At 43.6% G+C, this 15543-nt stretch overlaps 1 protein-coding gene across 3 annotated transcripts in view; it reads left to right on the plus strand.

Moving 5' to 3' along the window:
* Positions 1 to 2479: 2479 nt before the first annotated feature.
* The window catches only part of WASHC1 (WASH complex subunit 1), a 65865-nt gene continuing 52801 nt past the window's right edge, over positions 2480 to 15543 (plus strand). For 2 of the 3 annotated variants that reach the window (XM_081878959.1, XM_081878958.1), the window contains exon 1: positions 13858 to 13923. In XM_081878959.1, coding sequence (XP_081735085.1) covers positions 13873 to 13923 — 51 coding nt within the window. In that variant the 5' untranslated portion in view covers positions 13858 to 13872. Of the gene's footprint in view, positions 2637 to 13857; positions 13924 to 15543 lie in introns of those variants that run through there. The other variant, XM_081878960.1, reaches the window with a different exon arrangement.

The following is a 15543-nucleotide window of genomic DNA, read 5'->3' on the forward strand; positions in this document are numbered from 1 at the left end:
GGACTATAAACTAAGTGCTGCTGCCCCTGCTCATTCCACATGCCTGGGTGGAATGTGTCACTGAACTGTGATATTACTTGTTTACATTACATTACATTAATTAATTAATGATAGTGTCTCCAGCTTGCCTGGGTGGAGAGAGAAGTGCATGGAAATCTCTTGACTTTTACGTAGCTGGAATGCAGCAGACTGTGCATAGGTAAGAATCATGTTCATTGCTCTATGCCATGGGTAGGCAAACTAAGTCCCGGGGGCTGGATCCGGCCCAATCGCCTTCTAAATCTGGCTCGCGGAGGAATCAGCGTGTTTTTACATGAGTACAATATGTCCTTTTATTTAAAATGCATCTCTGGGTTATTTGTGGGGTGGAGGAATTCGTTCATTCGTTTTTTTCTTTCCAAAATATATTCAGGCCCCCCACAAGGTCTGAGGGACAGTGGTGCCTCTGATCCCAACCACCACTGTCACATGGTTTCCAAAAGGTTCCTCATGTGGGGATCACCACTGCATTATGGGTTTAATATTGAGTATAAACATAAAGCTAGCTGTCACAACACCAAGGCAGGAGAGATCGTATTGATCAACAAGGAAGTGCTGTATATCCACTTCCACCAAAAAGTTATGTCACCATACTTGTTTTGTGGACACAACTTAATCACCTGTTGCATTTTTGCTCGCACTACAGCTGTTAAGAACAACAGTGTCAAATTTCTTGCAACATAAAGAACAAAAGGCTAGTATTTACTAGTTAAATGTGGCCTAACGGTTTGTGAATCAGATGCATAAAATGTTACCCTTAGTTGGCATATACAGTGGTACCTCGGGTTAAGTACTTAATTCGTTCCGGGGGTCCGTTCTTAACCTGAAACTGTTCTTAACCTGAAGCACCAATTTAGCTAATGGGGCCTCCTGCTGCCACTGTGCCGCCGGAGCACGATTTCTGTTCTCATCCTGAAGCAAAGTTCTTAACCCGAAGTACTATTTCTGGGTTAGCGGAGTCTGTAACCTGAAGCGTATGTAACCCGAGGTACCACTGTAATCTACACAAGGAGATACTGATAGGGGTTGGGTTAGGAAATGTACCCCCTGTGTCTTTGGAACCCCTGTACCTAAAATTTCTCTCTGTAATGTGTGTGTGTGTGTGTGTGTGTGTGAGAGAGAGAGAGAGAGAGAGAGAGAGGGAGGGAGAGAGGGCGAGAGAGAGGGGGAGATCTGCCAAGAACAGCCTTTTGGATCAGGCCAATAGCCCATCTAGTTCAGAACCCTGTTCTCAGTGATCAAACAGATGCCAGTGGGAAACCAGCAAGCAGGATTCGAGCACAAGAGCACTCTCCCCCTCCTGTGCTTTCCAGCAACTGGTATTCAGAAGTATTGCTGCTTTTCACTGTGGAGGCACAGAATAGCCATTGTGGCAAGGCCTCTCCTCCATCAATTCATCTACTCCTATATTAAAGCCATCCAAGTTGTTGGCCATCATTGCCTACTGTGGGAGCAAGTTCCATAGTTTAACTATGTGTTGGCTTCATTCATTTGATGAAATAAGTTATAGTTCATGAAAGTTCATGCCGGATTAAGGCTGCAATTCTATACAGTACACATTTACTTGGGAGTAGGTCGTGCGCTGCTCTGGTTCTCCAGAAGCGGCTTAGTCATGCTGGCCACATGACCCGGAAGCTGTACGCCTGCTCCCTCGGCCAATAAAGCAAGATGAGCGCCGCAACCCCAGAGTCGGTCACGACTGGACCTAATGGTCAGGAGTCTCTTTACCTTTACCTTTTTAGGTCCCATTAAACTCAGTGCTGGGTTTCCCTCAGAATAGACATGTGCACTGTAAATCCGTTATTCTTTGGCATGCCACGGAAATACATTGATTTGGCCAACCAAAAACGTCCACAAAATAATAGGCAAGCTTTCCAGCAGGGAGGGGAATTGGCAGGAATGAGGCTCTGGTTGCACCAAGACCTGCTGGAAAGAAGAAAAATACAGCGGTTGATATTTCTGGCTATAAAAGCCCCCTAACTTCTCTCATAAATTTTATTCATATGCTAACTTTTCATAGTTCAAGCCATGCCGACGGTGGCTTGCAATATGAAAAAGTGCATAATTCAAACATAACAAAAGTAGTCATAAACATAAAAACATAAAAACACACGCAATTTTCACATAAATCTCAAGACCTCAAAAAACACGTAAACAAAATTAATACCGATAACAGCAACAATTCCCAACCCCTTAAATTACCCCTGCCCAAGAGTCTATCTCCCTGAAAACAGACGGTTGCTTTTTACGCTTATAAATTTTACTGGCAACTTTGCTCCGCGCTTTATACTGTATTAAGAAGGCAGGCTGCAGAAACATGCAAGGCACCACGCAGATCGCAGCAAGAGGAAGGCCTAGACCGAGTTCGAGAGATCAGGTCTTTTGGGACCTCCGAGGATCCGTAGGCACGCGGAGCTTCGACAACGGCGGGCGGAAGCAAGAGCCGCTGGAGCCGGTGAAGAAGCCGAGAGCCCTTGTTGGGGCGGAAGTGAGTTTAAGGTGTGGGCGGAAGTCCCGCGTCGTGCTGCTTCCTCGCTGCGTCCCTCACCTCCTCGGTTGCTAGGAGCGGGCGGCCTGCCTCGAGTCTCTCCGTGCAGGTGAGAAGCCGAGAGGGTCCCTCGCAAGGCTCGCCCACCCGGGCCCGAGCTCAGGCGGGGCGGCGGCCTCGCCCGTCCACCTCTTTCTCTCTAGGGCGGCGAGGGCCTCTCGTAGGGCAGGAGCCGCCGCTTGGGTTCTGGCTCCAGGGCAGGGGGGTCGGCTGCTCGTATAGGGCAGCTGCCTTTGAGGAAGGTTTGGGTGCGAAGGGCCAGAAAGGGGAGCGGGCTATTGGGAAAAGGAATCCGCGTGCCCTTAATTTACCACGTCAAGCCACTTTTAATCCTTGTTTTATGAAGAATAGTTTCCGAAAAGACAGAATTCCAACCTCCCTCTCCTCACCTGCAATGCATTAGAGTGATTTTCTCTCTCACACCCACCCACTCACACCCTCGGGTGTCTTGAGGAAATAGGGCTGTGCTGTTGTTTTTAAAAACAGCGCTTTTCCTATAAACCGGCAGCCTTCTGCAGCGTTTTCTCCCATGTTATTATTGTAGTTTATTAGATTTCTATAGAGTCGGACATGACTAAACGACTATACAACAACATACCCCCTTTATCTGAGGATCATAGGGCAGTTTACAATCTTCTTTGTCACCATATCTCTACACTACAAACTGGTTCAGTAATTTTCTCCCCGCCGCCACCACCACCTGGGCAACCCTGACAACGGTAGTTCTGTGGTGGAGCGAGAACTATGTCTTTTTATTTTATTTTAATGATTCATTTCGCCCATAGCTTTTTTTGTGTGTGTGTCATGCAGGTGGAGGACCTGTGGCCCTCCAGATGTTTCTCCCATCATCCCTGAACATTGGTTGTGTTGGCTTAGGTCAATGGAAGTTAGGAGTTCAGCAACATCCAGAGGCTCACATATTTCCCATCCTTATATAGCGTATTTTGGCACCACACTGTAAGAAGGAGTTGCGCACTAGAACAGGTTCAGAGGAGGGTCTGCAGTGCTCATTAGCATGAAGAAGCATGAGGAGAAATTGACGGAATTGGATATGTTTAGCAAGAAGATGGTGGAGGGGCTGATAGTATACTTCTAGGGCTTGGAGGGTTGTCATGTAGAAGAAGGTAAGGACTTGTGCTTCCTCAGAGGGCAGTGCTAGGTCAAGTTTCAGAGGGTATACTTTTATTGAACTTCTTGGTGTTAAAATATTTGGCAATGGAAAAATTCAGTGTATTGGGGGCTCTTGCTTACTGGAAGTGGGTCAAGCTGTGTGTTGGGAGCACCCTATTTGGATTTCCCGTATCAAACAGGAGGTGGACTGAATGGTCTATAAACTGGATGGCCTATATCATTCTATAATCTATTGGTAGGATCGTGCTGTTAGCTTCAGCAAGTCTGAGATAAAATGTGCCTTTGAGACTGTCCCATAGGACATGGATACCAAACATAGAATCCTCAGTATCCTTGCCAGTATACATGATTCTTTGGGTGGCATCATGACAATTAATTTAGTATAAAAGCAATGTGATTTGTGCTGTGAATGTGTTCTGTGTGTTTGTGACTTGACTTGCACAAGGCTGTTTGGGCTGTTGATTGTTTAAAGGGCAACTTGTATGAACAAAACATTGACCTCTTGTAGCATATAGGGCTTGTGTGTAACAAGATGTTTCCATGTGAGAGTTTTTTTATTACTTGTATTGCAATGAGCATGGGAAGCCTACATGGTTACAGTGTGCATCTGGCTGCCTTCTGTCCCATATGGATAACATTTATACACACATTAAATTGCACTGGAGAATTTCAAACATGCTTTTTTGGAATTGTTTGGAAAAGCCTCAAACAGATTCTATGCTACAGGTGAAAACTCATATACGGTAGTTCTTGAGACTTCCACTCTCAAGACCTATACTGTAGTACCTAAGATTTCTGAGTGAGAAAAGTTCCTTTTAACTTGTCTTAGTGCTAGCGTAATAACATGGAATTTGGATGTAATGTTAAACCATAGTGTAGTGCTACACAGATGAGCTTTAAGTTCATGCTCCTGGCTGTGCTCTGGTGCAGAAGCAAGGAAATCAGAAGCATCTGTTTCTGTTTTCAACTAGCCTCAATTTGTCAAAGGGTATTTTCTGATCTTTGATTGTTTTGGAAAAACAGTGGTTAAAATAACTACAGTTTGTCCCACTTCAGGTGAAATGATAACCTGTGGTTAGAGAACTGGATGCTTCCAATCTTCTTGCTTCTGTGTTGGGGTGGGGAAGGTATGCATGAGTCTCAGGACCATAAACTGTGGTTTAGTGTTACATCCAAATGCAGCTACAGAAGTTGCCATGTGAAATAACAGAGAACACTCTGTTGTGTTTGCCCACTTTGACAGCAGTCTCTGAAGTTTCTACCAACTTTTGTTGAGTGAGATCCTGAGAGGTCAGAGACTGAACTTTTAGACTTTCTGCGTGCAAAGCGTGTTCTTTGTCAATGAGCAGTGGCTTTCCAATATTGCATTGGCATAAATGCTGGGTGGTTGACCTTTCCAAGTTGTTTCAGACAGCTTGGATAAGCTTGGACTTGCAGGCATTGGGAGTTGCTTAATTTTTTTTTAATTTTTTTTGGAGAAATTTTCTTCACTATGATACTTTTAAAGAGGACTTTTTGTGTATTTGGAAAAGCTGTCCAGATGCTGAGGTGCATCTCATTGAGTGCACACTCCTACTAAATGTGGCGTGAGCATCTTCCCTGGGTCCCTCTCTCATCTTGTTTCTGTGTTGCTTCTTGCTCTCATCTAACATTCATGGTTCTGATTGGGCTGCATTTTGTTCCCAGGCCTAAGTGCCCTCACTTCTAGTTTAGAGGAACAGTTGCCTCAGCCACAGAAAGAGGATTTAATGTAATTTGTGCAAAGCCATGTTGCCAGCAGTTGTACGGAGTCAGAAATCCACATATTAACCATTGAAGTTGTCCATAATTACCGGTACAAGATAAAGGCAGTCTGTGAAATAAATGCCACGTGTACTGTCATTTAACGCGGCAGCAAAATTATCGCATGTGTTGTGAAAGGGATTTTCTTAGTGGCATAAATGCAGTCCTTTTGAGAAGGAGCCCGCCTGGCTTATTTAGTAGATTATCATGATTAGCTGAGGTGCTAGTTATTTGCCCTGAGGTACGTTAACTGAAAACAGATAACCTGCAGAAAGAATGGAAATCATTTATAGAGTAAAGGTAAAGGTAAAGGGACCCCTGACCATTAGGTCCAGTCGTGGCCGACTCTGGGGTTGCGGCGCTCATCTTGCTTTATTGGCCAAGGGAGCTGGCGTACAGCTTCCAGGTCATGTGGCCGGCATGACTAAGCCGCTTCTGGTGAACCAGAGCAGCGCACGGAAACGCCATTTACCTTCCCGCCTATTTATCTACTTGCACTTTGACGGGCTTTCGAACTGCTAGGTTGGCAGGAGCAGGGACCGAGTAACAGGAGCTCACCTCGTTGCGAGGATTCGAACTGCCGACCTTCTGATCGGCAAGTCCTAGGCTCTGTGGTTTAAGTCACAGTGCCACCCGCGTCCCTCATTTATAGAATACATATATACATTTATAGAATACGTATATAAAAAATTATTGTAAACAAATTAAGACGTTAGCAGGCTTAATATAAAAACGTGCAGCAGTGGAAAATAAATGTATATGGTACATAAGGGATAAATAATAAATTGGTTTAATTTGGAAATGCAGTAAAATAATATAAAAATAAGGAGCCACAGAAAGAGGGGGAAGGGAGTCTCAATAAGATATATATGATAAATTGTTTGTGTTTCAAGTTTTTTTTGATGTTGTAAAACTAATAGTGTAAAAAAAAATTAAAAAATGAAAACAGATAAACTGCACACAGGGTTTGAGTGCCTTTTAAAGCCTATCTCTTAGAATTCAGCAAAATGTTTACAGAGCCTGACTCCAGTCTGAAGATTCTAACTTGTCCATTCATTTCAGTGGGTTTTCTCTATGACTTAGTCACATACCACCCACTGTATAGACACCTACCCACTGAAATTATTATTTCATCCATCTGGCAAATGATTCGCTTCTAAACTTTCACCTTTTAATCTCTACATCTGTTGTTATTATTGCATCTGTTGTTAACATTGAACAAGTTATATTTTATTTTTAAATATTAATGTAGGTTTATATAAGCAGCAGAGCCTAAGCAGCCTGTAGGGGCTGACGGAGCAAATGAATGAGCCTCTGTCCAAAGAGGGCTGCACATTGGTGACTGTCTTGGGGGGAGGGGAAACACCCCTGAAAATGGAAAAAAGTGCCCCATGTTGGATGAGCCCTCTAGAAACGTCAAAATATCACCAGTGGATTGTGATCTGCATTTTGAGTTGCACTTTCAGGTTTCACAAGAATATTTCTCTTCTGCATCATGCTAACATGACTGCCCCTTTGGAATATATTTTTTCTCATTTGTTTTTGTTGGGCTGACTCGGGTGGATTAGGGGATAGGTGCAAGCCATTCAGAATGCAGCTTTCAGAAGAAAGCTGTGGGGAATATATTGCTCAGTTTTAATTGATGCATCTTGAATGAGATAGGACCAGCCTCTGCAGAGACTCTCCCTCCTTCCAGTTGCCTCCTACTTGAGGCATTAGAAGAAGCTGCAGGGTGTTGGCTGGTTCTCATTACCCAGAACTCCAGCTGGTGGCATGCATTAAAGCTATGAATATTACTTTGTGAAATATTCGTCTGTATACCGAGTGTTTGCAGTTAAAGCAAGTGATGGATTGAGCTGATGACTAAGCTTTGCAAAAGGTACCAGTATTTTTTCTCAAGACATTTTCTGTTTTGATGCTGTATTAAACCCCCTTGTGTTCCTTGTAGAAATGATTTCATGAATACAGTTCTGTTGTAAATTTCACCTTGAGGCTCCTGAGCCTTAGCTTGTAAATAGTCTCTTACCTGGTCAAATGAAAACTCTCCAGGCAAGCTGCTTTTTTATAAAATGGAAGCAACCTGGTACTCTCCAATCCCCAGTTCGGACTTTTACTATGCCATATATAGCACAAGGTATGAACAGAATAGATAATAAAAACATTGCAGCCTGTTAACTTTTGTACATGTAAAGGCAGCAACCATTTTAGGCGTCTCCAATTGATGCACCATCGCTGGTGCGTGGGTCCTTTTTGACCCAGAATAGGGCAAAACAGGGGTGTAATGGCAGGGCGCAACATGCTTATTCATGCTCCACCAACATGCATGGGGGCTGGGAACAGAACCCCCACACAAAATAGTTACCATCTGTAATTCCAAAGTTGACAGTACATGTTAAGAACATTTTAGATATGCAAACTGTTGTGGGGGTACTTATTCTTAGAGAATCCTGTGGGAGAAACTGTAGCTGTTCTCATTTTAGAGGTGCGGAAACTCAAGCTGAAAAATGATGGCTTTCTTCACAGTACCATATCTTGGTCATTCTTTCCACGGCCCTGTAAACCAATTCATATTCTTTTTACCATATTATAGATAATAGGGCTGCTGTGGAGAGATGTTGGCTTACCTCAGGAAACTATGATTGAGCAAAAAACTGGGACTTTTTATATAAGAAGAGTCTTCCTCCATGGCTCTTTTCTCAAATTATCATCTGGTTTCCTCATCGATATTAATGTTACTGTTCTATTATACCTGCAACATATATCTTACCTTACCCAGGTTTGGGGCATCAGAGTTGTTTTATTACATTTTTTTACATTCTTGCTTTGGAGGATTGTACTTGTTGTCTCCACAGTAATTCTTTTAAAAAATAATAAAGAAGAAGAACCGCCTTCATAGATTTGCCTAAAGTCTTATCTATGAATATATTCTGTTTCCCACAGTGACTAACCAGATACTTGTGGGAAGCCCATTGACAGAACATGAGGGCAGTGCTTCCTCCCTCCTGTTCTTGCTCCCCTGTAGCTGGTACTGAGATGCCTACGGTCTTTATGAGACATACAGTCTGATTCACAGCTCAGTCTCTTAACCATTAGAGCAAGAATGGGAAATCTCTGGCCCACCAGATGTTGTTGGATTACAGTTCCTGTTATAGCTGATCATTTGCCATGGGATTTTGAGTAGAGGAGCATCTGGAGGGCCACAGGTTCCCCATCCTTGGAGAAGACTAAGCCACCTGAAATAACGTTACTAACCACTGAAGACACTAACTCTGCATTTTGATCCACAAACACGGGGGATCTCAATCAACCCTGCCTCTATCCTCTCATTACTAGTGTTTATAAAATGAATACAGGCGCTGCTATGATGAATGCCTTTGTTGTGATCGAAATTCTCCATTGCCTAAAGTAAAATAAAAAAAAAGAAATGACTCGGTGAACTGTTAATAGCATTTGCAGTGGTGTTAAAATTTAGTTTTGTGCTCAGAGGGAGATTGCTGGAAGGCAGACGTGCTGTGGAAAATGCTGTTACAAAGCCCACATCAGCAGAGGTGGGCACAGCAAACACTTTTGCATGCTGACCCGTAGATCTGTGTTGAGATTTTTGTAATGTATGTGGAACTCTTGAGAGGCTGAACAATACCCTGAAGAGGCGAGTTTAATACTGCATCTTCAGAGTCCTTGAGAAGAGTGGTTCTGTTACTGATAAAACAAAATGTTGTCTCCAGATCTTTTTGGCAACTTGGCTGTGTTCTTCTACTTCTTTCTTTGTTGAGGTAGATTTCACTATACAATAGCTGTCCTTGCAAGATGAGACAGTCTACACAATGACCACTATCAACAGTGCTGAAATGAACATTTCTACTATATTCTACTAATACTAAACTCTGAGTGTCAATCCTTGAAAAAGAGGAGTTAACATCAGGCTCAGGGGAAACCTGGGATTTCCAGCACTACAAAAATGTTTTGTTAAAGGAAAAAAATACGTAAAATCCCCTCCCAAACTGCTCAGTGTCTATGGAATGATGGGTAACTCTGGGGTGGGGTGTGGGCACAAAGAAAGCCAGGGAGGAAATGCAGTAGAATATCCTGGCTAGAACCTTGCAGAGGAGCACTCCGTGTGGCAACATTTTTTTCCTGCTCTCCGTAGCACAAAGTTTCTCAAGTGTTTCTGCCAGCCCTCCATTCACAGGCCAGACTGACCCTCTGCATCCAACCACGGACGGTGTGACAACTGACCTTTCTGTACAATCTCCTATTGCTGCTGTGGCTTCAACTAGGCTTCAGGCCCTCATAGGTTGGCTATGAGATGTGTGAAAAAGCACATGAAAGGTTTGCTGTGCATTTATTGTAATCCTTAGATGAGCAGCCTTGTGAGACGAACTACAAACTCACCAAGGAGTTGGCAGGCACCGTGGTCCACTCTAGACCCTGCTCACTTGTCTTAGTGGCTTGGCCACTGTCATCAGCCACAACCTGCTAGAATGAGGACCAGAGGTTGACAGGACTTTTCTCCTCATGGCAAACCTTACAGGACAATTCAGAATAACTTATGAGACAAGCACTTTGGGAACCTATTTCCTTGCTTGTCTGCCTGCATTTTTTGGTGTCCATAAAATGCAAACTCCTGTTTCTAAGCTCTGTTGCCTCCGCTAATTTGCTCCTGTTGCCTTATTTACATTGATTACTTTGGCTCCTTTGGTTGCTTTATACTTGTTGGCTGATTTCCCTGGTTCCATCAGATCTGTTCTGCTCTGCTGCTGTTCCATTGCCTTTGGCAAGTTTACAGTTGTGGCTGACTTGTTGCTGCTGAGCGTAACTTTCCCCTTCTGTATGTCCACAGAATACAGTGGTACCTCAGTTTACGAACTTAATTCGTTCTGGAAGTCCGTTCTTAAACCAAAGCGTTCTTAAACCAAGGCACACTTTCCCTGCTGAGGCCTCCCACTGCCAGTGCCCTTCCACCGTTCGCTAACTGGAACACCTACTTCCAGTTTTGTGGAGTTTGTTCACCAAATTGTTCATTAACAGCGCTGTTCGTAGACTGAGGTACCACTGTATATCGGAAGTGTTTTCTCTCCCACACCCAAGTTTTTGGGTCCCAGTTCTCTCTTTCCCTCCTTTCTTAGAAATACAGCTGCTTCTTCATTTGCAGAAACCCACTGGTTACTTAAATATAACTTTAATAAGCATGTGATTCATAAACTATGGGACAATAGTACTGTGTTTGAAAAAATCCGGGTGTAATATACATCTATTCTGTTTCTTTTCCCATCCACCCAACTTTTGGGGCCCAGATGGACTTCTCTCTTACATTGGTCCACTGTATTTACAGCTTTGTAAATCTTGTTTGTCCCTTGCATGGGGTCTTAACAAGCGTGATATCTCTGCTGGGTGCGATATCTCTGCTTTTCAACTATTTCATTATCCCACATGGTTCCTTTAAAAACATTTTTACTAGTCTAAAGCTGAAATATTAGTAGAACTAGCCTTTTTTTTTTTTTTTTACACTAATGGTATTGATTTTGTAGCCTCATTTTTTTCTCTCCTCTAACCATGCCCACTTAGCACCTATTCCTTTAAAAACAACAACATAATTTTAACTTCTAAACATTATAATTGGCACCTACCACTAAAACTTATGACTGCCTGCAAAGAGAATACATATATTCTCAGGAGTGGCCTTTTAATAGGTACTAGCAAAAGAGCTGCTGCTGGGATGCTTATATAAAGGACAGCTTAATACATAGCGGATAATGTCCTCTTTCCCACTGAGCCCCCAAGTGCAGAAGCTTTGATCAAAAGGTGTGTTAGGGGATACCCCTTCCACAAAGGCAATGTATATATATCGAGTACAAGGCTATTAAGGATTTCCTTAAAGGTAGAATGGTAAGGGCTATAAAACTTCTGGCTTGGAGAAATAATGTCCTTTTCAACTGGGAATAAGCCACAATGGCCTGGTTTGCACATTAACACTAAACCAGAGCTTATTTGATCATGTTGTAAACCAAGTCCAGCCGACTAACTACGGTTTGTTTCAGCTAACAAGCCATGATATGAAGCTATGATTTGTTGCTGATATATGATCCATGGCTTACTTTTAACTGTGGTTTCGTGTTACATCTGAATACAGTAGTACCCTTATTTAACCATGGTTTGTTTAGCTACCCCACCCCAAACACTCATCAAGTTACAATGGCCCAGGGCATGAGCTGCTGGAAAACAGACAAAGCTTTAGTGAATAAAGATGTGACTTGTCTGTGGGACAACTCATAATATTATTGCATGCCATCCCAATCTCTGAGGGGTGTGAGATTCCAGGGATTCTAGGAGCTTACCCTAAGGTTGATGTTTCCTTTGGAATGAGGTACAGTGAAGACTGTGGTGTCTTTATGATATATGGTTTATTTACTACCTGAGCCCCTGATGGAGGGGTTCACAGCTTTAACACCCTGAGATGGTCTGTCTTCTCCCATAGCCACAGCCTTGGATTTCAGCAGAAATCAGGCATGGCTCTATCTCTCTGCCTTTTCAACCTATCCCCTTTTCTTCCGTCTTTTAGCTCACATAACTCAAGTCTCTACTCTTTCCTTTTGTCTATTCCAGCAATTGAATCTATGCTGGATCCAGGAATTAGAAGCAGGGCTCAGCCATACAGCTTACTCCTGCTCCAAAAAAGCAAGCAAGCAAGCAAACTCCAAACCCTCATAGCAGTATGTTGAACAAACCAAGACTAAAATGGGCCATAGCTTAGTATTATGCAAAAGCAGCCACTGGCAATGTGATATACCGTATTTTTCGCCCTATAGGACGCACTTTCTCCCCTCCAAAAATGAAGGGGAAATGTGTGTGCGTCCTATGGGGCGAATGCAGGCTTCAGGAGAGCCCCACCGCCAGCCCCACAAGCTCGGGGAACAGCGGGGAGGCGCAGCGTGCCTTTCCCGCTGTCCCCCGACTTGGTTAGAAGGCTGGCGGGGGGGGGGGGGGAGAAGCCTGCTCCTCCCCGTCGCCAGCCCCGCAAACTCGGGGGACCCCGACTTGGTTAGAAGGCTGGCGGAGGGCTTCCCCCTCCCCCAGCCCCACAAGCTCCCAGAGCACGCAGCTTCGGCATGGCTCTGGGTCCCGTTCTTGGGGCTGGGGTCGGGGGAAGCTCCTTTACTTTATTTCCCCCACCCCCAAAAAATCTAGGTGCGTCCTATGGGCCGGTGCGTCCTATAGGGCGAAAAATACGGTACATTCCATATTTTGAATCAAAGTAGAACCACCACCCCCTTTGAGCAGCTGTTTTACTCTACCTGGCAGGGAAATGTACGTGCAGCTTTAGATTACCTTCATAATGCTGCAGAGCTCTCATTGCCTGGTATGTAGGTCAGCTGTCTCTAGCAGCCAATACTTGGTGTGGGTAAGCATTCTCTGATTCATCCATCTGATTATATTTCCTCCCTTGGATTTTTCTGGGGAGATTGCCAGCATGGGTCTTGTGGGTCTCTCGCACCACGGTCTCACGCCGTCCAAACAAGAAATGCCACATCTCATCTTGCAGGCTCAAGGAATTCCCACGTTTACGTAAATGTGTGATTTTCTTTTTCCATCTTTCACTTTTCTCCACAACGAGGGAATGGGCAGGGAAGGAAGCATGCACACTCAAGACTTCCTTCCCAGATACAATTTGAGAGTGGCAGAAAATCTGAGTGAGGCTGCGCCTTTGCAAGCACACTGCTCTAACTGTCTGCTACTGTAAAATGTATGTTTTCCAAATTGGAGAAGTTAATGAAAACGTCAAAAGCTTTGACGCATTTCATCTCATGCATCAACATAATATAAACCATTCAGTTGAAGCAAAATATTTAACACTTGTCAAGTGTGCTTGTTGGAACTTCATTTAATGCCCCATCCTTGGTAGCTGGATTCAAGTCAGTTTAGTTCTTCCTCAAAGGTACAGGCATTAGTTGTGAAGATCCCAGGAGAAGCACCATTAAAGGGATGGGCGCTCATGGTTATATGAATGAATTGCTGCTTGCAAGATGAACTAGGGTAGAAGTGGGCAGCATCTTCCATACTCTCTTATCACAGTGAATCTTCGGGTATTCACAAAACATTTCGCAGCATGAAATGTTTTTCTTGTAGAATGGGAGAAGGGGTATTGTTTTCCAGGTAGATAGTCAGCAAAGAGTCTTGTGGCGCCTGAAAGGCATAACACATTTTATTCTGACAAAAACCTTTTGTGGACTAGATATATAAAATGTCCTACGTCGGGAGGCATATATACACATGGTTTAGGAGGGATGTGTGAGAATCTTAAGCTTTGATACTAGTGGGGTAAAAACCCATTATCTCTATTCAGGCCACAGGTGATAGAACTGAACGGTGGTTTCATGCTGGCTTCTCCCATTGAAGTTCCTTTGCTCAAGAACGGCCACTTTAAGGTAATTATATAGGTGGAATAGCTCAACACTTTTGCTGAAGTATAGTCAGCGCTGAAATTTTCATAGGAATAGGAGCAGGAATGGGAAAAGATCTGTTTGAATGCAGCAAAGTATTTTTTTAAATAGTTAAATCTCATGCAGGTCTCTAGGGAGCATTTAGGCCTCAAGGGAGCACTTATGCTCACCTTTTGCCTGATGAATGAGAGACAGTGCTTACTTGACTTGTAAAATAATAAAATGTAGTAAATTGGGGTTGTTTATAGCACTACATGCACATTATCTCTGTAATCCTTATAGCCACCAGGAAAGCTAGGCTAGTATAATTATCCTCTTAATAGTGGCTTTCTTAAGGACTGCTTGTGAGTTCATAGCTGAGCGATCAAGACTGGCTCAAGCAAATTTGGCATCGGTTGTTGTTGTTGTTGTTGTTGTTTTGGTGTGTTTTTTTACAGTCAGCTTTCTTTAGCTTTATCACAGCTCAACAGGCAGCTACCTGGACTGGCAGAATTTTAGGAGCGCCAGGGTTATCATCCCATCCCAGAAAAACAGGGATTCCCCAGATTCCAGTTCCTTTCTCTGCTCCATGCAAGTAATGGGGATTTTAGTGAATATGGAGCAAAGAAGGCAAATCATACTGTCCTTTGGTTCCCCCAAAATTCTTGAGATATGCCTGACTCTTATTATGCTTCATAGCTTAAATGTGCCCTTGTATTCAAATGAGGGATGGGATGTGGCTAGTTATTATTTTATTGATTGATTGATTGATTGATTGATTGATTTAATAAAAATATATACACCACTTGATTGTAAGAAACCTCAAAGCGGTTCACAAAAAGATAAAACAATAAAATCAAGAAAAAAAAGCACAGCCATACTTTAAAACATATAAAAGTTAAAATACTAAAACAGATTAAAATTACCCCAGCTTTCTAAGCATCTGGGTAAAGGTAAAGGTAAAGGGACCCCTGACCATTAGGTCCAGTCGTGGACGACTCTGGAATTGCAGCGCTCATCTTGCTTTACAGGCCGAGGGAGACAGCATACAGCTTCCGGGTCATGTGGCCAGCATGACTAAGCTGCTTCTGGCAAACCAGAGCAGCGCATGGAAACGCCATTTACCTTCCCGCTGGAGCGGTACCTATTTATCTACTTGCACTTTGCCGTGCTTTTGAACTGCTAGGTTGGCAGGAGCAGGGATCGAGCAACGGGAGCTCACCCTGTTGTGGGAATTCGAACCGCTGGCCTTCTGATCAGCAAGCCCTAGGCTCTGTGGTTCAACTCACAGCGCCACCCGCGTCCCTTAAGCATCTGGGTAGGCTTGCCTAAACAAGAATGTTTTTATCAGGTGCTTTAAAAAGTACAGTAAAGGCGCCTGCTTGATCTCAATAGGCAGGGAGTTCCACAGCTGCCACTCTAAACAATCCAGTTCTTACAAATGTGGCATGGGTATTCTGTGGCATCTTTATTATTCTCATTGAGAACCAGCCTGATTAACTTTCAGGTATAAAGCACACACTTGCAGTAGATTAAAGAGGGTGGACAAGAGTTATAGCGTTCCTCTTCCTTCTCCCGGGAGTAAACTGTTAAGAAAACAGCAAGGTTGTGTTCTTTGGCTGCAGA

This window comes from Podarcis erhardii (genome assembly GCF_964252035.2).
Source record: "Podarcis erhardii genome assembly, chromosome: 10".
In the NCBI taxonomy this organism is placed as follows: Eukaryota; Metazoa; Chordata; class Lepidosauria; order Squamata; family Lacertidae; genus Podarcis; species Podarcis erhardii.